At 45.1% G+C, this 25,011-nt stretch overlaps 1 protein-coding gene across 3 annotated transcripts in view; it reads left to right on the forward strand.

The window, feature by feature from the left end:
* SYN2 (synapsin II) overlaps nucleotides 1-25,011 on the forward strand; it is a 237,243-nt gene that overhangs the window by 183,064 nt on the left and 29,168 nt on the right. For 2 of the 3 annotated variants that reach the window (XM_032262256.1, XM_032262257.1), the window contains exons 11-13: nucleotides 8,818-8,878; nucleotides 12,845-13,088; nucleotides 15,610-16,846. The exons of the other annotated variant lie outside the window; for it this stretch is intronic. In XM_032262256.1, coding sequence (XP_032118147.1) covers nucleotides 8,818-8,878; nucleotides 12,845-13,088; nucleotides 15,610-15,745 — 441 coding nt within the window. In that variant the 3' untranslated portion in view covers nucleotides 15,746-16,846. Of the gene's footprint in view, nucleotides 1-8,817; nucleotides 8,879-12,844; nucleotides 13,089-15,609; nucleotides 16,847-25,011 lie in introns of those variants that run through there. 3 annotated transcript variants of the gene reach the window in all.

Consider the following 25,011-nt stretch of genomic DNA (forward strand, 5'->3'; position numbering starts at 1 on the left):
CCCTTAAACCTGTCCCCTCAACACTGTTTTTCCCAAGCAGTTTGTGTAGGTCCCTACCTGCCTCTTTGCCTGTGTACTATCCTAACTATAGGTCACTGTGCCCTAGACACACTGATAAGGGCCTTTGTATTAGCTGTGTTCTCTCTCTGAAATGCTCTTCCCTCTTAGTTTTGCATGACTGGCTCTTTCTTGACAGTATAAGTGATATTTTCTCAGCTATCCAATCCAAAGCTGCCACCTACTCACTGGCTACCACCTCTCCATTCTTTAATTTTCTGCATGGCACTTACTACCAGTTGAGATTATTCTTGTCTGTTTATTTCATTGTCTCTTCTACTAGAATGCAAGGCTCTCAAGAGAAGAGGCTTGTTTACGGCTATATCGCTAGGTCTAGAATATCTAGTACCTAGTAGTTGTTTAATACATCAAAGGTGTATCAAGAGGAGGTAGGTGAGAGTGGTTTGCCCAGGTGCAATCAGTTGGCTATAGAAAATTTTAAAAATAACAAAGCTAAGCTGGCCTGCTTTTTATCAACAACATATGATAGCAATTCTATACAAATAACATTGATAAAATATTCTTCCCACCAGGCAACTCACTGCTACCCTGTCCCCCTTGATGTACTATTGTAATACCTATTTGCTGAGTGAGTTCCCATTTGGAATAGCCATCTTTAACAGTCCTATTAGCCTATTAGATTGATGTCAGGATCCTGTGGATGATCTTGGCAGTGTGCAACTAGAAAGGATGTGAACCAAGGAACATCACCTTCGTCCCAGCCAGGACTTTGCATGGCCAGCTGAGCCCTTAGGTGCTGTCACTAACTTGCAGGCCATTCCTCACAATTAAGCACCTCTTGCTGGCCTCTTTGGTGGCTTTGGAATCTGAGGCTGAAAGAGCTTCTAATCTGAGTCAAAAGCCCTGGGAGCTGCTCCTGCCCAGAATGCTAGACTAAGACCAGGACAGACTTGTGGCTAGCCACTTATCTACCCTTCTCTCTTTCTCCTTCTCTATCCTTGTCCTTAGCTTCACCATTAGAGCCTTCATTTATTTTATTCTAGAGGAACACCTAAAGCAGGTTAGTGGTGACAGGGAGCTGGGGGGTTGGGGGTGAGGATGGTAAGTAGAGGGCATACCTTACCTTGTTACCAGCCAGCCCCCTAGCATGGTATGGATTAATTATAGAAAGCAAAGAGCAAAGACATGGGACTGGGTCAGAGCTAGTTGCTGTCACATTTCAAAGGAATAGGGGAAGGGGCATAAGAGACACTAACCAGGTCACGAAGAGCAGGGAGGTGAGTGGCAAAGCCTGATCTGGTTGATGACAGCTGGCCTCAGCCTGGCCAGATTGCCAGCTTGGGGGCTGCTGTGAGAGTCAGCGGCAGCAACTGACCCTCTGCGTATGGACTCTGAAATGCTTTAGAGAGGCTGTTCTCGAGGTGGTAGTGACACCTGGTGGCCATTGATGGCCAAAGCCTCTAGGCTCTATACTTACAGAGTCTTCCCTGTGCTGCTGCCTTCCCACCATCTCTCCTACACATTCACTGACTTTTGGGGTCTCTTGTCTGGTAACTGAGCTGGGCCTTGCATCCTAGGGCTCTGGTGAGGTATGGACTGCTCCTCAGACTCCCAGGAACCAGGGGGAAAAAACTTCAGGGGACAAAGCTTTCAGGCCATGCCAGTAGAGATGGCATCTGGTCCTCTCCTTCATGTGGCTAATCTTTTTTTCAATTCTCATTATACTGGTCACACTCTTTTTATTTTCCTGTAAAATTCTGCAGAGCCAGAAGGCTGAATTGCTCATGCAGGAATTTCAGACAGTGACAGGCAGAGGTGGCAACAAGTCTCTCTTCAGTGCCCCTCAGTTATGCCACAGAGTTGGCTTCCTATTTGGCTAGGGGGTTAGACTCTTGGGGAATGATTCTAAGACTTAGCCTTTGGAAGCATTCATGTACATTTGGTGTCCAGAATGAAGATGAGCCTTTTCTTCTACCTCGAGCTGATCAGAGCACATCTGAAATGTTGTTTCTAGTCTGAGGGTCGCAGTATAACAAGGACAAACTGTTAACTCCAATCAGAATGTGCTCAGAGGAGAGAAACCAGGAGGTTGAGGCATTTGGCAAATCTATGGTATGAGTAAAAGTTAAAGGAATTATAGTTGAATAGCAGACATGTCAAGGAGTGCATTAATTAGTATTTTTAGCTCTCTGATGCTGTCATAGGGTAGAACTGATTCCAAAAGGCAAATCTGTTGGAAGACAGGTTTTGACCCAGTATAAAGAGTAAACTCTGTAACACTCAGAAATGGCATGTGGCCGCTTCATTGTTGCTGATGTTCAAGCAGGGGCAGGATGAGCCTATTGTAAGGGACATGGTGAAAGGGGAGGGCTAGGGACTGGTGTTGTTGGAGCAGGTAACATAAAATCTCCTTCCAGGCCTGACATGCTGGGATCCAGACTGTGTTCAGCCACAGTACTTGGGAAAGGCTGTGATAAGAATTCAGAATTAGAGGACTGAGGCTGAATAACCTCTGGTCTTTGGTGGGACATTCTACCAGTACTTTTTAATACTGGCTCTCTGGTATAAAGAGAAACACAAAACATTTCTAGCTAGGTTTTTCCAGCCACAAAGGACCTGAAACAAGCTTGTCTAACCTGTGGCCTATGGGCTACATGCAGCCCAGGATGGCTTTGAATGTGGCCCAACACAAATTCGTAAACTTTCTTAAAACATTATGAGATATTTTCCAATTTTTTTTTTTAAGCTTAGCAGCCATCATAAGTGTTAGTATATGTGTGGCCCAAGACAATTCTTCCAGTGTGGCCCATGAAAGCCAAAAGATTAAATGCTGCTGTTCTAAAAGATGAGATCTCCTTAGTGCAAGAAGACCAAGCCTAAGAAGGGGTTTCTTCTCTCTGAGAAGTAGAGTCTAAAGGGCTGTGCTGTTAGGGAGGGATGCAACTTTCTCTCCGATCCTACTCATGGTACTAACAGGGCTTCACTTGAGCTTAGATGAGGTAAATTTAGGACAAATGAAAGGCCTTCCTGCTTCCCACAGCAGGAATGGCTTTAGTGAATTTGTTTCCCAGTAAGTATAAGCTGAGAACATGAGGAGATTTGGGGCAGGTTCAGATAAAGCCACTGGTGACTAGATCCCTTAACAGACTATTAAGAGAAACTGACTATTCTGGGACTGTCTTAACTTTTCAGGGACATCTTTAATCACTTGAAAATGACATTCTGACCTTGAGTGACCTGCCCTTCAGTGCCCCCAGAAGACTCAGGGACTGCCCCCATGGGATATTTCTTGGGTCCTAGGTTATGGGAGGGCCCCAGTCCAGGAGTTGAGCTCTGCATGCAGAGAAGCAACTCCCCCCAAGGAGGGAAGGAGAAGCAGCTCATCACTGGGCACCTTTTAGAACCTTTCAGAGGAAGGTTGGCACTGGTGACTGCAGGGGAGAACCCAGAAAGATCCCAAGGTGCCTCAAAACATGCAGTCCCCTTTGCACTGAGTAAACCTACAACCTCCCGACCACATTCTTTCCCGCTGCCTCATTCTCCCTAGGGTCCTGGACCCGGGGAGCGGGGCCTGGGGGAGCTGATCAGAATAGTTCTGTGGCGTGTCCGGCAAGGAGCTTGGCCTGGCCTCTTTCCTGGGGCCAGACCCTGGGACCCTTTCCCAATTTCCTGTCTCAGATACGCTGAGCAAGCACAGGCCTTCCTCCTTGGTGGGGGCAGCTGGTCTCAGGCCAGCAGCTCACAAGTGTTGAGTCACTCAATGTCTTTCCTTCCTTAGCTTTCCATCCTGCTGGGACCTCAGGAGCTCCTTTCTCCCAGCTTGTCTGCCGAAACCCACAGGATAGCATTTTAAAGTTGCCTTTGACAAAAACCCACAAACCTTCATGCATGGGCTTGGTTTCTGTCCCAGGCCAGTGATTTCCTTTCCAATCATCTCCAGAGCTAATATTTACCATTTCTGCAGGGACCTTGCTGGAACTAAGTCAGTAATATACAGAGGGCATAATATAACCCAGACCAGAATTCTCTACACATGAAACTACTATACATCAGGTGACAGGAAACCACACAACAATATCTTCTCCACTGATGCATGAAATTCTAACATTAGACCTCCCTTCCTTTGGATTGATATTTATTATTTAAATAATAGTAGAATGCTCACTTACTTTGCCTAACACTTTCCAGTTTATAAAGTACACTCATTAGTTTAAGCCTCACAATCCTTATTTAAGATGGCTTGGGCTGGCAAGTGTATCTTTGTTTCACATATCAGCAAAGAGAAGGCAGCTGACTTGCCCAGGGTCACACAGCTGCTAAGCAGGAGAACTGGATCTTCTGGGCCCCAGTTCAGGGAGTTCTCCATAGTGCCGTGCACCATGCCCTTCTTGTGCTCCCACATCAGCAGAGGGGAAGATAAGAATGGAGTGAGATGGGCATTTGTGACTCTATGTCTCTGTGTAAGGAAAACCCTTTCATTCCTCCTTTAACAAACAAGTAGAGGACCTACCAACCTGGAGAAGTCTCTGAGCTTCACCAGCTCTCTTCTTTCTTCCTGGCTTCTCTGATCACTAAGCCCAGTGGATTAGGCATAGCAGGATACCAGCCCAATTAGCTTCGATGGAAGTAGCACATTCTCCAAGCCCCTGAAAGCCTATACCTGCAAGACATTTCTGCACAGGCCCAGTAGCCCTAGGGTCTTGCTGAGTTCAAGATTCTGTAGCTGGTCCAGGCTGGTCTTAAACACTGTGGCTGAGAAGAACTTGTCTCAGATCTCACACATCTGAAGAACTGAAAAGAAAAAAAAAAAGCATGAACAAATTCATGGAAGCCCAGAGCCAGAAAGGCATGTAGAAGTCATGTGCCTGCAACTACATGAGCCCCTCTGAACAGAGTTTGTCCAAGCACAGCTGAAATACCTCTCATGCTAAGAAGCTCAGTGCTACCCAAGCCAAGCAGTGGGCTTCCTGGCATGAGAGGTATTTCAGCAGTGCTTGGACAAATAGCCCTTGACACTATTCAGATTTACATTTGACTCCCTGCAATCTTCTACCAAGCCCGAGGTGCTTCCACGGTTACCTCATTTAATCCTACCTTTTGGGAAACTGTGACTCAGGGTAAGTAACTTGCCCAAAGTCACATGAAGAAAGATGTCATTTCAAGACTTCTCACCATCCTGTCTGCTCCATGTACCCATGTTTTTCTGCTAGCATCCCCCTTGAGAGATGGCCAGAACTGGTTGTAGTGCTCTTACATGAAGCTTGATCAGCCAGAAGAACAATGGCCCTATCACTTCCCCTTGTGAAAACACAGACACACCTCCAGCTGCATCTGATTTTTGGCAGAATCATTACAGACTGACACCCTCTGAGACTGTTGTCACTCTGTAAACCCAAGATTGTTTTGGGTTTATTTATTATTTATATATTTTTTTGAGACAGGGTCTTGCTCTATTGTCTAGGCTGTAATGCAGTGACATGATCATGGCTCACTGCAGCATCAACCTCCCAGGCTCAAGTGATCCTCTTGTCACAGCCTTTCGAGTAGCTGGGACTACAGACACATGCCACTATGCCCAGCTAATTTTAGTATTTTTTGCAGAGACAGTTTCATCATGTAATCCAAGCTTGTCTCGAACTCCTGGGCCCAAGTGATCCGCCTACCATGGCCTCCCACAGTGTTGGGATTACAGGCGTGAGCCACACCCAGCTGGGTTTTTTTCTTATGCTTCTATAAGGTCATTTCGTCCCCTTCCTTTTTGTATGCAGCTAGGCACAAGCACTGAACTTTACATTCTTACCTGTTTGAGTCAATCCAACTTCCTGAGCAAAAGTCTGCCTCCTCCATCTGGCTGTGAGTTCCTGCTGTGGGCTGGCTCCAGGCCAGACTTTGGCAGTGACGCTAGAGTGGCCAGACATCTGTGGAATTCGGCATCCCAGGAGGCTCTGGGTGACTGGAGACAGATCCCATGGTAGCCAAGTCCCACAGGGAATAGGCCTGCAGACCCTAGCAGACAGCAGGCTTGTGGGTGGAGCCAGGGTGTCTCAGCCTGGCAAGGGACAGTCCTTGGGAACACTCCTCCCTGCCTCCAGTAGCCCCTGAGAAGTCTTCGGTACATAATCTCAGTAGAGCCGGGGCCAGAAGCAGCTTCCTAGGCACCATCAAGGATGGCCAAGGTATATTCCCAGGCTCCAGCCCAAAGGACTGCCTCTGGGAGCTCTTCCCCTGAATCTTGGAGAAGGGCATATCTGGGCCTAGTTCATCCGTGGGTGTCTTACATGAATATTTCTATGGCTGAGGAAAGACAAGGCAAACCTGCATGGTATGATCACTCCTGTGAGTTCATCCTGTGAGTGTCTGGAGTCCTATTAAAGCTTAATCTATGGGATTTAAAATGTTTTCTTGGAATCATAGGTTCACAGGGTTGGAAGGAACCTTAGCATTCATTCAGTCAACTTCATATTTAAAGAAGGAATGTTATCTATGATGTCTTTGTCAGGGCATTCGCTAGCCACTATGTGAACACATACATCTGCCTCTCAAAACAGCCTATCTTACTGTTTTTACAAAAGAAAAGTTCTGCTTGTAAGTGAAAGTCTGCCTTTCTAGAGCTTTTTTTGCTCACTGGCCCTGGTTCTGCTCTCATGCCACCCGGTCTGTAACCCTCTCCAGGAATACCGATTCTCTGGGAGGAGAACATCTTAAGCTGTTCTTGGCCAACGTTTGAGATGGTGCATTGGCACCCTTCAGTGGTATTGGGCATGAGGCCCTGGGGGAAATACCAGCAAGAGCCAGTCCAGTAGCTTCACAAACTGTGCCTTTTTCTGTCCTTCACCTAAGTATCTGTCTCTGGACATGAGAGCCTGTGATGTTGAAGGCATGGGCCAGACGAAAGAATGAACAGTAGAGAATCGGGCCTGGACTGAGCAGCAGTTGATGACATAAAGAGAAAGAGAAGGCTGGAAAGGGCGAGCCCAGCCATGCTGAAGCAATCGCGAGTACTGATGAAATAGCATCTACCTCACAGTAACAGTACTGTGAGGTATAGGGAGATAGTGTACTATAGTGCCCTCATGTTACTTGCAACACAGTAAGCACTCCATAAGTGTCAGCTCTAGATAATTTTAGAGAAGTTAAGAGACACAACTAGAAAAAAGGTTTAGGAGGGTACTAGGTAGCCCCAGAGAAGACAGATTGGAAAGAGAAGAGATGAAAGAATTAGAAGACTATTCTAGCAAGAAATGATAAAGGCCTGACCAAAGTTAGTCCAGGGATGATGGCGACTCAGACACCAGGAGGGAAAAGCTAAGAAGTCCTCTGAAGGCTGATGGGATTGAGTGGTTTCCAGCTGGCTTCCCAGGTGTGGGTGTTGCAGTGCCAGGCTCAGACTGTGCCTCATGGGTCCCAAGAAGGTCTCCGGAAGAAGGGAAAGGAAGTAGTATTCTCGTGTGACTTGTTGGGGGTTAGGAGTTATGGTAGAATGGGCACTCTCTAATGTGGTGGCACTTAGGACATTTCAAAGACCCCCTGCCTGTTACAATCCCAAATCCTCTCAGTAGAACAGTTCCGAGTAATGCTGTTAAAAGACTGTGATACTGAGAAGGTAACACTTCCCTGCAGTGGAGCTGAAAACAGACGGTAATAGGCAGGAAGGGAGATAAATGCCAGAATGGGAGGCCCAAGGGAAATGAGGAACAGGAGGAGAAGCAGCTTTAATGCGGGAGTAGGGCTAAGGGGCACATCAAAAGGGGAGAGGAGCACTAAAGGGGAAGTGGTTGCTCACTGAGGACATGCTTGTTTTTAGCCACAACCTTGCCTTGGAAGCCCCTTATTAACACACCATCGGCACACTTGGCAGGCTTTAGGCTTCATAGAGCATTTCCCTTGTGCCGAACTCAGGCTCCAAACATTCACTGCCTCTAATGCAAATGTTAGACAAACTAAGTCACACAGGTCTTTGATCCTTTCAGGGCATAATCAGAATCATGGCTGGGAGGAGAGGAAGCATGGGAGTGGAGCCATGCTGTTGGGTACAGTGTAATTATGCAGTACAAAAGCAGCCTGGCCTTGAGCACTGTTACAAACATTAATCTCTTATTCCTTCCCTCTAAGGTAAGGAAGGTTCTGGGAAACAAATAACAACCCCTTTCTTCAAGTCCCTCCCTGTGGGAGTTCCCAGCCAAGTCCAAAGAGTGGATCTGATCCCCTGAGTCAGCCCCAGAACTGTTCCCACTCCAGAATTAACTCCAGATGAGAAATGAGCCAAGCCTAGGCTAGTCACTAGGTCCAGCTAGGCACAGGCGTGCATACACATACACTCCTCACCTACCCTCCTGCTGTCCTGCCCCTAGAGCCACCTGTAGTCCCACCCTGCCTCTGGGGTTTGGTGTTGACCCTCCCTTTCCTTTAGAAAGCCAGGCCTGTATGTAGGAGTGGGAGCTGGAAATGGGCAGGCATCAGAAAACCAGAAAAGAAACAAGATGGTGCTAGAGGACTCAAAGATTCTAGAAGGAATGAGTCTAAACGGAGGAAAATGGAAAAGGGGTTGAAGAGGTCTCAGGCATTATTACCAGAGTGGCTCCAAGCCCCAGACTGCCCACACTGCCCCAGCAACACCTGAGGCTGAGGGTCCCCTTTGAGGTGTTTCTAGAGCTGCAGAAGCCTATGGCCAGATCCCACTGGATCCCACCAGGACCCACCGGATTCCACTGTGGCTTTACCATGGAGCCACGAGGTTTCTCTTTGGAATTCTGTGGCTTGGAGTTTTGTTTTTATCTCTTTTGCATTTTTGTCTTCCAGAGTGGAACACTTAAGGATCCGGACTCAAGCAAGACCCCACCTCAGCGGCCACCCCCCCAAGGTTGTTTACAGTATATTCTCGACTGTAATGGCATTGCAGTAGGGCCAAAACAAGTCCAAGCTTCTTAAAACAATTGGTAGTTAATTTTTCAAAGCAGAAATTTTAAGCCAAAAACAAACAAGAAAGGAAAGCGGGGAGGGGAAAACAGACCCCCCCACTGGTGCCGTTGCTGCGTTCTTTCAATGCTGACTGGACTGTGTTTTTCCTATGCAGTGTCAGCTCCTCTCTCTGGTTGTTTACCTGTTCCTGTTCGTGCTTGTAACGCTCACTTATGTTTTCTCTGTATAACTTGTGATTCCAGGGCTGTTTGTCAACAGTGTACAAAAGAATTGTGCCTCTCCCAAGTCCAGTGTGACTCTCTCTTCTGGGTGGTTTGATAGTGTTTTTAAAAGTAATATATAATGTGGGGTGAAATGGGAGTAGCGGGGTGGATGGGAGAAACAGAAACCACAAAAAGAAAACCCAACTCCTCTCCTTCTCCCCCCAAGCTCAGATTAAATCCCCCCACTTGACCTCCACCAGTGTGCTTGGGATCTTCAATGAACTGTGCTTTTCGCTTTCTTTCTGCATGACTATGGTAACTAGATAGAACATTAAGAGATTTTCAAAATCAAATTTCCATAGCTTCATTCATTGAATTTGAAAGCATCCACCTTTTTCTCTATTTGCTAAAATTTGGTGCAGTTTGAGTTTACGTGAATAGGCTGGCTGTGCCTGTAGAGCTCTTGTGTTTTTAGTGATGACATGAAATACAAAGAACAAGCTATTTCCAGGAATGTGTTCTGTATTTTACATCCCAGTGTACCCTTCATTTTATTATTAATTAGCTATGAGATTTTTTAAAAATGGGGCCGCTGATGTGCAATATCAAAGTAAATCTGTGAGTATTTTCTGTGTGTTGATCTCAGTTGTTTCTTCTTTGTTGCTGTTTCTGGATCAGCCATGTGTGTGCTTGTGTGGACCTGAGGCTGCTTTGTGTTCCCAAAGCTTGACCTGTGTACAGAGATAATTCCTTGGCAATGTTGGACATAGAATGCAGGGAGCTACTGAAGGTCTGTCAGGGATTTGTCCATTCTGCTCTTGGCCTCTCCTGAGGTATCGTAATGGGAGACCAAATCAAAAATGTCCTATGTCTCTTGAGTGGGTACACCACCTACAGAACCCCGAGGTTGACTCATGCCTCAGTTCTCAGCTGTTTACCAGAGCCCTCCAGGGTCCAGAGATTGAGGAGCTTTCTCTTTTCTGGGAGGAACTGTCTTCAGATTTAGCTTGTGTGTTTTGAACAGAGACTCCACAGCAGTGGCTCTTGAGGAATCCTCACCAGTTTGTCCTCTTCCCTCTGACAAGCAGCACCTGAGCATATGCTAAGGCAGTTCATTAAACCAGGCCTCAGCTTCAGTGCCTCATCTTTGCTATCTCTCGGCCAGGCTGGGAATGGGAACCAGGTGGCCACCTCTAACACCATGGTTGGTGGGAGTTCATGCCAGCAGTTTGCTTTTGAGAAGAAATGCTTCTGGCTTTACTTTTACATTCCTATCCACTTCTATATTGACATGTCACCATTATGGACTCTCAGATCTGAGAAGGAACTAGTGTTGGTGGTATGTAACAAGAGTTACATGTCTAGGGGGTTGCGCCCTGGTATTTCCTTTGGTTGCTAGCAAATTCTGAGGCCACAGAGAAATGCATTGAGTGTGAATGTTTTCATCTGTAATCCCTCCCTCAGCTGATGATGGTAGTTGATCTGTTGTAAATATATACATATATGCATATTTGCACTTCCAGATGAGTTGCCTAAGAATCAGGTCCTTAAAAACCTCCCAATCTGATGAAATGATAGAAAAGAATAAAGTAACATTTCCCAGAATGGAGGAATACTTTATTTTATATTTTTGTCCAAGTGATGAGCTGATGGTGGTGTTGCTTCTCTGCATGTTATCAGTGTGTACATCCGGTGCTTTTTATGTGTCATTTGTGAGCCACAAATGCAAAGTTGCCATTTGAATTCAGTCAGGCTACAGGGTGGTGTCAGCCAAGGTCTTTCAGGGTGGGGGAGAAATTGGTTAGGGCTCCCATTGCCAAATGCAAGCAGATAGCATAACCTGACTGTTATGTGCCCTCAGGCAGCATGCTAAGGGACAACTCTGTGGCCTGGGGGACATCTGTGTCACAGTATAGGATTGCTGTTCAGGTGTTTTGTACCTATTTCTTTTCTGACGTTGTCCCCTTTTTTTGTACTGATCCACCTGGGAGAACCTCAGCCAATGCTGGAAGTGTGATTGAAGTACCTCTCTTTTGTGACTCTTGTACAGCTTAATGTGCAATAAAGGAAAAGTTATATCTGTCTTCAGTGTTAAGTTGTAAAGTTTCTGGCTATCCAAGTATCTCTGCACAAGTGGGAAAGCACTCAGGTTTCTGGTGCAAGAGGCTGAGCAATCAACCTGTGTTACCTTACTGGAAAATGCTAATACCAATAATGTCAAACTTTGGAAATGGCAAAAGCTGGTTAATGTGAAATAATCTGCTAATGTGTCATCTTCATTAGCTATTTTGATTTGAATTTGGAGCTTCTTAAACCTGCAAAATTCTATTTATGTATGTATGTATTTATTTCTGCGTAACTAACTCTGGCATTATTTGGTTAGATGATAAAGGGGATCCTATGCCCTGTAGTGGGGAACTGAGCAGACAGTTATGGGTGCACAGTGGCACAGACATACAGTTCTGCCTCTCCAGAGGCTGCAGATGTTCTGGTGTTTCTAAAAAACTAAGTGATAATACAGCTAGCTGGTGCTGAGTTTCTGTAAGTCCATTCCTTCCAACAGGCCCATGGATGTGGACTCTGGGATTGAGGCTGAGAGACTGGACCTCCTAGGGCAGTCGTGCATCATTTCCCTTAGTCAGTAGTTGCTAGTGGGAATGGCTTTTGATTTCTAAGTGTTGGGACACTCTTCAGCAAACTCTAGGCAATCTGGTACCACCTTAATGCTTATCGACTCCTAGAGGAAGGAGGACCTTTTTTCTTTCCAGGCCACCCAATGGTTTCATGTTTCATGCTGGGAGGAGGGTGTGCTGGTCCTTTTTAGGGGGGCTTTTCTTTGCCAAATGGCACCCACAACATCCCCAGGGGAGAGTGGAGTTTGGATGTCTGGAGAATTCTACCACACATACCTGAGAGGTTCATCCTGCTAGAGCCTCTGAGGATGGTACTGAGAGGCAAAACAGTGCCTGGAAAGAAAGGATTTCTCCTGGTTGTGAGCATGAGTTAATGCTAAAATGAAGCCCTGGTGGGGCAGGGTGGGCATGGCAATCAGACCCATGCAGGCTTGGAGCAGGACCAAGGGTGGCCCCATAAAACAACATAAGTCAGTGACCATCGAGGTAATCATAGGGTATGGAATACTTTTTGAAGAACTTGCTCAACCTTACCATCTTTGAAACACTACCCCTTAAAAGACCAGTAAGACCAGGGCTTACTTTTTAGAGTTTTATGGTTGGGAAAACTGAGGCCAGAGAAGTTTGGTTACTTGCTCAGGGAGTCACTGGTAGACTGTTTCTGGGATCCAGTGCTGTCTCCTCATCGCCGTGTGGAACTTGAGACTTGCAGCAAACCCTGGAGCAGGGTAGTGTGTGCCTGAGGCACCTCTGGGGAGGAAGGATGAGGACCCTGCATTCTGGGGCCCTCTGTGAGAGAGCATGCCTCTGGTGGGGCTGCTAGTCCATTGGTTCCTCCTTGTCCTGCTGACTCCTGCTGTGGTTGAGTTGCTGTGTCTCTGAGGAGGAGCACTTAGTGGCCATGTACAAGGATAGCTAACCAAGGACCCCCTTTGGGGCCCTTCAGAGACTCCAGCTTCTTGGAATAGAGCTTATCCTTTTGTAATTAACCACACCTTTTGAGATGTAGATTCTAATAAGGAAACATTTTGATATGGTTAAATTATGAAGTTTTTCTTGTACTGAACCTAGGGGGCCCTGGGCAACCCCAAGGAATGCAGCCCCCAGGCAAGGTGCTGCCTCCACGCCGGCTCCCCCCTGGACCATCACTGCCACCTTCCTCCTCTTCCTCCTCCTCTTCCTCCTCCTTGGCTTCTCAGCGGCCGGGCGGCCCCACCACCCACGGAGATGCACCCTCCAGCAGCAGCTCCCTGGCAGAGGCCCAGCCACCCCTGGCTGCTCCACCACAGAAGCCCCAGCCTCACCCACAGCTCAAGTAAGAGACAACTCAGCAGCTCCTCCCTCCCCTCCTCCCGCCCTCCTGGTGGGCCTTGGGCTTCAGAGCTGCTAGAAAGCACCTTCAATCAGGTCTCCTCCTACAGATATTTTGTGGTGGGATTTTTTGGGGGTTTTTTTTTTTCTTTTTTTTCTTTTTTTGGTTTTTGGTGAGAGGAATGGTTAGGGTTCACTGGGGAGGGGAAGAAAGAAGGAAGTGAAAGTATAAAGTTTAACTAGAAGTTCAACTCCCTCCCCTTTCTTCCTGGGAAGTGGCATTATGGCAGAGTCACTGTCCCTTCTCTAGTCTTGTACTAGCTTAACGTTTTGGTTTGTTTATTTTAAACCCTGTCCCCCACTCTTTTTTCCATTCCTTTTCTTTGTGTGTGTTTCTCTACTTCTAAAAAATTTTTTTTAATCTTTCTGCCTCCGACTCACAGTTCAGAGTATGCAATCAGTAAGGCTGCCCAGAATGAAAAGAGGGAAGTAGTTAAATCCATTTCAACATTTTACCTTCAGCTCTGTCCAAAGGAGGTCAGTTTCTGGTGTGGGCAGCAGAGGAGTTTCCAGGCAGAGACGCTGAGGACCTCCATCCTCTTGGGTTGCCTCATACCCAGCAATCACCCTAGAAGCCCCTCCATATTGCCCTGCTACACAGGACCCCTGGAAACAGCAGAGCTATCCTTGGGAGGGACAGCATCTGGATGTGGACAATGGTCAGCTCTGCCCTCTCCCACAGAGGCCTCTGATTGTTTGCAATGTCCCCAGCAGACTTCTGTCACCACCGTGAGCACAGATAGCCATAGCCACGGGGGATGGTAGTCACCCACCCCTGCTTCTCAGAGTGAGGTGATAGGCAACAAATGACTCTTCAGAGAGGGGAAAAGGGGGCTGTAGGATTTTGGAGTTTAAATGAGCCACTAGGAGGTCATGTAGTCATTGCACAGATGAGAAAACTTTGCTCAGAGAGATCTGTTTGTTTGTTTTTTTCTCAAAGCCAAGCTACTCCTCTTATTAGTGGCCAAGCCAAGGTTGCGGGTCTCAGGTGTCCAGATGGTCACTTTCTCTGGGTCTTCCAGTCCTGCATGATGGGAGGGGCATCACACACTCTTGCTCCCCAGCTCTGGCCGGTGGTACCTCTTGCCTGCCCCATAATGTCCCTTCAGCCCAGCTGTTTCTGCCTGCTTTTTTTTAATCCCTCATGCCTTCTCACTAGCCAACTTTAGCCCCTGCCTGAGGGCAGATCCTTGGATTGTCACTGCCTCTGAGCTGAAGCTATTGAATAGAGCAGGCCTCTGATGACAAGCTGGAGGCTTGTCCCTAGTACACCTCTGCCTGTGCGGGCTGAGGAGTGCCCCATTCCCAGAGGCCAGCGTGTTGGGATTTGTTCCCAGCCCTAATTAAAGGCAGAGTGTCTGTTGACAGTTACTGCAATGGGAGAGAGACTGATCACAGTTCTGTAGAAGGGAGTTTCTCCTGAGCTGCACCCAGCATTTAAAGGAGGGCTTAGAGTCCCAAGCCACCAGGAGAAGAGTTCTGGAGCCAGAAATCAGCAGGAATGAGAGCCAGTGGGACTCAAGAAGGAGAAAAGCTGGGCCACTGGAGAAGCCAGACTTCATGTGCTCTCCTGGAGTGCAGGCTGGGCCTCCCCATGGCCTCGTGCTTCATGGTTTTTCCCTGCGAACCACTAGTCTCTAAAGGGGAAAATAGGCCCCTAAAATGTGTGTAATTTGGATTTTCTCATTAGAAAGCTCCCTAAGAAACTTGTAAAGGCCTGATATTTATCTCTTTTGCCACTGGACACCCTGAACCTCATAGAGGAGAGTTGCAAGGGTGGTTAGTTACTACATCCATTTTAAGAACAGAGAAATTGAAGCATTAGAGTTTTAGGCCAAGCCAATAGGTTCTTTTGGAATCAGAGAAAAGATCAGAATAGAAAAAGCCAAAAGTGTCTAGAGAGCTTCATTTTACCAAACTTCATAGATAAGAACCTGAGGCATAGAGAGGCACATGGCTTGCCTCCAATTAGAAGTGAATGAGTGGCAGAAGGAGACTTTGGCCCAGGTCTTCTGATCTGGCTCCACCAGTTGATAGTTGATAGAAAAGAGCGTACCAGAGTCACAGGCCCCCTTGTGGCTCCCTTTCATCAGAGAAATATATGAGATTCCTAGGTTCTTACCAAGTTGGGACCTCTGAAATTTAGCCCTTGGGCATGTTACATTAAATTAAAGAAGCAGCCTTTGAGTCACGTCTTCCTCCTCTTTCCCTTCTTTCTTTTTTCCCTTCTCCCTCATTCCTACACTGTCCCCACCCTTTCTATTCTAGTATCACTGAAGTTGAGGAAGTAGCATAGGGGTCTCCCAGGGTCTTGGTAGCACAGCCACTTCTGGCTTTATCCTCCATCACCCTGGTCTCCCTGGGGAGGGAGTGGGAGTTCTAGGTGTATATCCTCACGTCACCGTCCTTCCCTGCCTTGCTGGGAACACCACCCTCTCACATTCTCTCTGGTTTTTATCTTCAAGCAAGTCGCAGTCCCTGACAAATGCCTTCAGCTTCTCTGAGTCCTCCTTCTTCCGGTCTTCAGCCAATGAGGATGAAGCCAAAGCGGAGACCATCCGGAGCTTGAGGAAGTCCTTTGCCAGCCTCTTTTCAGATTAGCTCTTCAGACACACGGGGCACCCGGCCCAACCGGGAAAGGCATCTAAGACATTCACCAACAACAGTCAGCCAGCTTTGTGGTGATGTCCCATGACCTTGACATGTGTGGTCCCTTCCTCTGCTCCGTTGTGCTAAGTGATGTGCAGCCCAGAAAGGACCATGTGACAGTCTCAGGGCAGGTACCACCCACAAGGGGTACCTGGCATCAGAGAGGAAAGAGCTGCTTCCCTGTAGTCATGAGAGCTTCCTTCTGAAGTCATCGTTCGCTGTGAGTTTAGTGGCCTTATTGTGACAGTGCCATCATGTCTTATTCTTCCCTGTGAAACCAGGATTAATTGCGGACTCCTGGCAGCTTAACCTAGCTCAGTTGCAGTGCTAAGCATGCCCCACCCCCATTCAGTGATACTTGTTTGGGAAGTATTTACTTCCCCAAAAGTACTCTTGGCCCTAACTTTTAGGAACTTTCCCCAACCTGGATCCCTTGTCATACCTGTGTTACTGTTTAAAGCATATCCACCCAACTTACAAAATCCTAGGCTGCTGTGGTGGTGAAGCACCGTGAGTCTGCTGATATTTGGGGAACAAGGATCTGCAGTTTCCCCTTTTCTCCCTTCTGAAGAGTGGTTCTTATGTGCAATCTGCAGCAACCTTGAACTCCAGAGCTGCACTATAGAGGAGAATGCATGCCACTATGATAGCAGTATGCCAAGCTTTGTGTTCCTCTCCTAATAAATGTTAAGACCTTTGGTGTAATAAAAGCAGCAGCATTCACCAACATCTGAGTCAGCCATGAGGTCTTGACCCCTTGGCCACCCTTTAGGCTGAGAGAGTGTCCATGAGGAATGTGTATGTGAGTGTAGAGTGAAAAATCTAGGTGTATGAAGCTATTTGTGTCAGTTTGTGTGTGTGACTGCAGGTGTACATGTGTTTGCAAATGTGTCTGACCTTTACATGCCACTTCTAGGCCTCCTGACACCTCCCCAGTGAATTTGTCTCCTCCAAGGCAGCTAGCCTTCCTTCAGCAACTCAGCATTTCTGCTTATATTGTGGACTTTGTAACATTTCAAATAAACACAGAACTCTTACTCCCAGAGGAGTCAAGTTAGACTCACTTGCCTGGTCTGTCATCAAGCTCCTCAGCTGAGGCCCACATGGTGCCAATGAGGCTGGATCAACCTGCTTTATGACGAGGCTCCCACAGATCCCAACTAAGGCATCCTAAAGAGATCTGCAACCGAGGGTGGGCTCAGAGAGATTTCACTCTGGCTGCATCATGACTCCCTGATACTCAAGGATATTTTCCCAAAGACCACAGATGCTGTGAAAATAAACACTACATCTGCACTGATAAAAAATCCATGTATTAGGCCGGGTGCGGTGGCTCAAGCCTGTAATCCCAGCACTTTGGGAGGCCGAGGTGGGTGGATCACAAGGTCAAGAGATCGAGACCATCCTGGTCAACATGGTGAAACCCCGTCTCTACTAAAAATACAAAAAATTAGCTGGGCATGGTGGCGTGTGCCTGTAATCCCAGCTACTCAGGAGGCTGAGGCAGGAGAATTGCCTGAACCCAGGAGACGGAGGTTGCGGTGAGCCGAGATCGCGCCATTGCACTCCAGCCTGGGTAACAAGAGCGAAACTCCATCTCTAAAAAAAAAAAAAAAAAAAAAAATCCATGTATTAAAAATGTTAATATCTGAATGTCAATAAGTATTAGATGATTTCCTACACATGACACCCATCCTACTAACTCAACAAGATAAACCCCTCCAAATGCCATTATCTTGTTAACTTCTCCTCACGGACAGTAGATGCTATAAGGTCAGAGAATGAATTTCTTTGATACCAGGGTCTCCTTTCTTACCCATTCTGTTTTCACAGTTCAAGAATTGAGAATCATACCCTCTTATGCTTGGAAAATGGGAAGTAGAACCTCTCATTGAGTGACACCTGAGGGGTGGCAGCCCTCCTCCTACAACACACATAACTAAGGAACAAACCAAACAAAAGTGTGGGGTACCTAGGTGCAAGGCAACTGACCTTTAGGGTTCCTTCTATTTCCAGCTGTAGGGGAGGCAGATGTCCTCTTACGTTTTGTGGCTGGGCCTGAAAATTAAGCAAACATAAGACAGATAAACAGGACAAAAGTATACACATTTTATTTAGTATTTTTATGTGTATTTGGGAATCTTCATAAGGAAAATGAAGATTCCAGCTGTTAAGCTCAAAACTTGTATGCCGTTTTAAAGAAAGAATGATTTTTGACGATATGACAAAGGGGTCTGGGCTAGTCAGCCAGTAAATTGTGGGAAAGTAGGAAATATATAGGAGAAACTAATGGGATAGGAGGGTACAAATTTTAGTTTTGTCTGTAGAGATTCATCTCAGTGTCAACTCTCTGTCTGGTGATAAGAATGTTTGTTCCCTTCTTCCTTTTGGGGAGGGTCACCCTTCCCACAAGAAGTTTTCATCCTGCTTCAGACAGAAAGGGGGAGGTCAGAGAACCCATCCTGCATCTGTTGTTCTATTGCCTTCAGCTCAAAATAAACAATATTCCAAAGTGGCATATTTTGAGGTGGCATACTCTGACCCCCTTCACAAACCAAGAGTCTACCACTAACCATTGCTTCTATCCCCCGATTCCAAATGTGTTTTAAGGGAAGGCATTCATTTATTCAAAAAGCATTTCTTGAGCACTCACGATGAACATAAACATTGTGATGGATTTACAGGAGTATTTGCTGACATTTCCATAGGACCTATTTGGTACCAGGCACTATTCTGAATACTTAACGCACATCAACTTATGTATTTCTTATAACAAGCGTATATGGTAGGTGCTGTTTTTGTTTTATAAATGAGAAATGGAGGCACATCAAGGTCAATAACTCACTCAGGGTCACCCATCTGGGCAAGTGGTAGAGCTAGGATTTAAACCTAAGCAGTGCAGCAGCAGAACTCATGGCCTGAGCTACTTTGCCTTATTACTTTTATTTAATCTAGCAGAGGCAACAAGACAAGTGTATTAAATTTTACATTGTGTGATAAAATAAGAGGTGCACACAAAAGTTCACACCCATATCCACCTCCTTTCTTCACCTGTCTCCATACCCTGGCCCCAGGGAAAGAAGGTGTGGGAGAAAGTTAGGAAATCTGTGACCAATGTTGACCCCTTGTCTAAAACCATGAGTAACATACACAATGTTTCATATTCTGATAGGATATAATTCTGGTTCTTAAAAAATTACTCATTCTTCCACATGTGATGTCAGATCAAAAACCGCAAGTGGCTTATTTAGAAAATGAGTCAGCCTGGAACTGCTGGGGTGACAAAAAGGAGAGGCATTTACCATAGGTCAGGCAGCACCCTGGTCTGAAGGACATATGGATTTAATCCAGCCTTTAGTAATGGGGTGGGGCTGGGGGTGAGGGAGAAACAGCCTTCTTGCTACTTAAAGGCAGCCACAAAGACTGGGAAGTTGGCGATTCATGACCTTCAGTAAATATTCAGTGAATACTGTGATAAAAATTATCTACAGCTAAGATCTCTGAGAGGTCGGTGACAGTCTTCTACAGATCTTGAAGCCTTGTCTGTACACCAGCTTTGACCACTGTGCAGCACCCTTTGTAGTTTATGGGGATTCCCTACCTATGTCTTCACCCCAGATAAGTAAAGGTAGAAAGCTTCATCCCTGCCCACCTGGAACTCATCATCTTCTTGGGTCAAGATAAATTAATTCTGTATTGATTTGTTCACAACCCCTTATTTTACTTACTAAGCTACATAAATTTTACGAGAAGGATATAAAAATGAATTAAGGATTCTGCCCTCACAAAGTTTGCCCAGTAGGGAAGATGTGTAAATATAAAGAAGAAAGTGTAATGTGTAAGTCAAATGCAGTCAATGTGTTAGTTTGGAAAAAAATTAAGCTTGATAGGTATTGGTGAGGATATGAGAAGTAGAAGTCTTACACGTTGCTAATGGTGTGTGTTAGTACTTCCATTTCAGGGAACAATTTGGCAATCTAATGCATAAAGCCTATGACTCAGCAATTCCATTTCTGGACATTTACTCTAGAGAGTCTCTTGCACATGTACATAAGAAAGCAAGTAAAAGCATATTGGTCACAGCATTGTTTGTACAAAGAATGGAAATAACCACCTCTCGTGGGGAATTAAAACATATATTGTGGTTTATTTATAAATTGGAATACTATGTAGGATTTAAATATGTAAGGAATGCAGATGAGTTCAGATAACATATGGAAGGAGAATAAGATGAGCCAGGCAAGTGTAAAATGGACCACAAGCAGCATATGCTGTTGCAGTAGGGCAAGCTTCTAGCTCGGGTGCTCACAGAAGACGGCACCCTGGAAGTGAGCTGTGCATATCCCACAGGACAGGAGGCACGCCACCTGCCGGGACTGGGCTGGGTGCACAGAATTCAGTTGCTGAGTTTTACAGTTGGAAGTTGCATCAAGGCCCAGGCAACTTAAAGAGTTTGCCAAGGTCACAAAGGGAGTTAGTAATAAAAGCAAATGAGTCTCAACCCTAAGTGTCTGGTGGACGACTGGGAATGTTGCCCTTCCTGAAGTAAATGAATTTTATATTCAGGGGTCCTCCAGGGAGTGAGAGACTTATGGAGTCATTTCACAGAGGCCAGGAGGCAAAGGGAAGAGACAGCATTGGCTAGTGGAAAGAGCCTGGGTTTTGGAATCAAATGTGAGTTTAAATCCAGGCTCTGCTAGTTATTGGCTAATTATGTTGTTTAAGTTTTCTGTGTCTCAGTTTTCTCATCTACAAAATGAAAACAATACTACCTTTCTCAGGAGGTTGTCTTAAGAATTAAACAAGCTGAGAGTCTCTTCCTAACAGTGGTTGGCATATGAGATCACAAGAAACCTTCTCTGTCTGGTGGAAAACCCGTGGAAGTAAGTCCTAAACCCCCTTTCCCTAGAACTCTTCCAGCAGCCAAACGAATACCAATCATGCCTTTCTCCTGCTCCTGCAACCAGGGGAGCCTCTAGGGCAATTTCAGCCTGTCGGGCAATTAAGCCCATCTGATGCCTTTTCCTAGGGCTATGGCTCCCTTTAGTTGTGTTAGATAAACTGAGTTCAGGGTGGACACCTGGGGAGGCTTGTGCTGTGCCAGGGCATTCCACTAGCAATAAACACACAGCAGACACAGACGTACATACTTACACACATGCACACACAATAAAAACTACTGCAGCTATAGAAATGACAACACAAACCTCAGGTGACCACATTTTAAAACATACCATATCATTGCTCCTATAGTGGTATGGTTTCCTTCAAAGCAATTCTTGTGGGAGATTATTTATTCTTACAAGGCTGCTGCTTATGTTCAGAACATAACTACCTTCAGATCTGTAGTACATTATTTGAATTCCGGTAACTCTTGGAAGATCAGGAATTCTTTACCTGGAATCCAGGTATTCCCATGCATACCGTTCTGCATATTGTGCATTTTGGCAGGTCCTCAACACACACACAAAAGACTAAGAATCATTGCTTTAGGGATTAAATTTTGGTTTAAAAAATTTTTTTTAATTCTTTTGGAGTCAAATCTAGTGATTAAGCTAGAAAATATATGTGGTCCAAAATGCAGTGTGACTGTAAGTTAATGAGATAATGTTGTGTCGCTTACAAACTAGTTCTGAAGTAAATTAATCCCAGAAAGGGGTGTCTCAGATCTGTTTTGAATAGTTTCTCTCTGAAATAAATGTGTAGCCCCATCAAGTTTATCTAGTTTGAAAGAGAAGATGTCTTCTAACAGGCAAATTCTGTTGTTTGTTGAAAATAAACAATTTATTACTGTCAGGTTACAAGCTACATTCAGAATGTTTTCTCCTTAAATAATCATAACATTATTCCTTACATACGTATTTTACAGTTTATATAGCACCTTACAGTTTACAGTTTACAAACACTGATTCATCTGTCATTTTGTTGAATTCTCACAATAGCCTCATGAAGCTATCCCTCATCGTAGGTGACTTCTGAGTGTCTGAACTATGGGCTCACACTTTAATGGTACTTTTCCTCCTGTGGTACAAGTTTCCTTGGATTTTAAGTCTGTTGATCGTAAACATGTAGAAAACTAACACAACTAGTCATTCTCTCTGATTTATCCACCTATCAATCAATACCCGATTACTCTGAGACCTGGCTTTCTATATTGTTTGGATATTAATACAGTTAGACACACACACTTGTGATTGCCCACTGTTCTATATTTTGACTTGTTTCATGGGCCCTACTCCCCAACACACTACCCTACCTTTATCGAGGAGATAACCTTCCAGAAGGGGAAAGAGGGAACAGCAGAGATAACCTGAGAGGGCAGGAGAGCTGTTACCAGGCCCCACCTCATGTGTAAATGAATGTTCCCCGGGGAACCCCACCCCTTGGTCATTTTCAGCCACCTCCATATTCACATACATCTCTTCTGATAAGAATCTCCACCCTTCAGCTAACTCCTCCAGGCAGTTCACAGCAGAGAGCAGAAAGCTACAGCCACCTGGGTGGATCAGGTTAAGTTCAGCAAACCACCTAACCCAACTTGTTTTAGATTTAGTCCTGGGGAAGGGAAATTAGCTCTATTGGATTAGTGAGGGGACAACACAGGTTTACACTTCTTGGATCCACTCTGGAACTCATTGGTAATGATTGAAAATTGCAAGACTAGGCCCAGAGGGGCTCAGCAAATTCTGACCTGTATAATACCATGAAGACCTTAACCCAACCCTGAGACCTGAGTGTTGGGGGGAAGGACTAGAATGAATTTGGGATGCTCATTTACCTTTGGAGTTGCCCTTGGGATCTAGAGACACTTTGGTTTGCATATTTCACACCAAAGCAGTGATACATTTCAATTTAAGATTAGTAGAAAGACAAAGCCAGTAGATTATTTTTTCCTAATAACTATTCCTTTATTCTATCCCCATAGCTATTATTCTGGATTGGAGCCTTTATTCACACCTCTTATTGTGATAGCCTCTTAACTGGGCTCCCTGGCTTCATTCCCTTGCTTATTTCTGCCAGGTCAACTATTAAAATCTCTGATCGTATCATTCTCCTGGTCACAATCTCGCAAGGAATCCCAAGGCTTAAAGAGTAAAGCCTAACTCCTTAACTTGGTATTTAAGGCCCTCTAGAATCTAGCCTCAATTTACCAGGGAGGCAGCGTATGGAGTGGTTAAGTGTAAAGGCTTTGGGTTAGCTTCAGCACCGGTTCTATCACTTGCTAGCAGTGTGACCTTGGCAAATGACTAAACTCTAAACCTCAGTTTCTCTCCTTTGAATGGTTTAATTATTTCATAGTTTCATTTCCAAGTTTTTTCTGTTAGGATCCATTTTAGCATTCCAAGGTATGGAAATGGGCCCACAACTGGTCTCAAGATGAGGAAGTAAGTCAGAGATTTGTCTTTTTATTTTATTTATTTATTTATTTTTGAGATGGAGTCTTGCTCTGTGGCCCAGGCTGGAGTGCAGTGGAATGATCTCGGCTCAGTGCAGCCTCCGCCTCTCGGGTTCAACTGGTTCTTCTGCCTCAGCCTCCGGAGTAGCTGGGACTACAGACACATGCCACCACACCCAGCTAATTTTCGTATTTTTAGTAGAGACAGGGTTTCACCATGTTAGCCAGACTGGTCTCAAATTCACCTTGGCTTCCCAAAGTGCTGGGATTATAGGCGTGAGCCACTGCGCCCGGCCAAGTCAGAGATTTATTAAGGCTTTAGGCCTGATTTTTAGGCTTCTGAAACTGAGTTTGGCTACTAAGCTAAGTTAAGGGATCTACTGAGCATATACCCAACAGGATCTTTTTCCCTAAGACTGCATTTCAAAGGGCATCACTATATCTAGAGAGACTAACTTTCTTATTTCTTTTTTAAAATTTATTTATACTTAGTCAATAGACCATTAGTAGATAAGCCTTAAAACTTGTTGAATGAAAGGATTTCATCAACAGGAAAGACTGTGAGTAGTTGTATTATCGTTCCTAATTCCCCACTCTCCTCCTTTCTTATAAGTGGATGATACCACCCTACCCATTGCCAAGTGACTTGCTTCTCTGTCCCAAAGACACTGGGCTTAGTTATAGAGCCTGCTTTGGCCAATGGCATAGAAACCAACCAAATTTACTCCATGAATGCCAACTCATTTGGTTCTCCCATTGACCTCAAGATAGTTAAACTGAGTCTTAAAATGGAGGCAAGTACAACAGAACTGCAGGCAGTTGCAGCTGCCGGCATCTTAATGTGAGCGATAAATACATGTTTACGTTGTAAGAAATTGGCATTTTGGAGTTGTTTTCATAGTGCAGCTGGCTGATACATATCAACAAAAAAATGTATTAAGAATAGGCTCTTCCTGGAGTTTTGCCTAGAGTGAGTGAGTCAAAAAACTAATTTTTAAACTAACTATTGCAACACTGCAGGAAGATAGTTGAAAATTAAAGGAGACATTCAAGTGAATGAGGGTAGTATGGAAAGAGGTGTAAAGTCTGTACTGGGAAGAGGAAATGGTGTTTCTTTGACTTTAAAATCTTTTGTATTAGTTTGTTACATTCTTCTTGGGCTTCCTAGACTATCCTTTTTAAACCTTGGAGCTTGATTTCTCCCAGAAAAGGCACAGCCTATGAACTGATTTACAGTATATTGGAAGACGAGGTTGCTTCTAATAATTGGTAAAGTTCTCGCAAGCACCCTACTTGAAGATAAACCTTTCTGTCAAAAAACTGTCTAGTGACATGGAAACCACTAGGCTTTCTTGATTATATTCGAAAATGTGGTTATAGATCCTTATACAATAAAATAATAAAGCTTCATAAAGAGCAGTCACAGAAGAACGTCTGCCTATGGAATGGTAGCATAGCCTAGCAGTAGTTTTTGAATTTTTTTAAAATAAGACCTACTGAACCATTAGGGAGTAACTAAAATGTAAGAGGAATGGATGTGAGAGTATTTTTAAACAAACAAAATCCCAAAACCTGTATTTCTAACTTCTTATAAACCGAGTCACTACTTTGAACACTTTGATGCTGTTATTTTCAAAAGCGAATATTGCTTTTGTTTGCATCCCCTAACTATAGCCTCCCAGATCTTACTGCTCCCAGATCTGCATCCCCAATTTCCAAAAAATTAGAACAGATAAAGCCTAAAGACACTTTCATCATAGCACATCTCTAACTCACGTACCCAGAGTAGCTCCTGCTGCCTAGAGCCAAAAAGCCAATCTAT

The sequence above is a fragment of the Sapajus apella genome, unplaced genomic scaffold (genome assembly GCF_009761245.1).
Source record: "Sapajus apella isolate SASKATOON/1434 unplaced genomic scaffold, GSC_monkey_1.0 scaffold128, whole genome shotgun sequence".
NCBI lineage: Eukaryota > Metazoa > Chordata > Mammalia > Primates > Cebidae > Sapajus > Sapajus apella.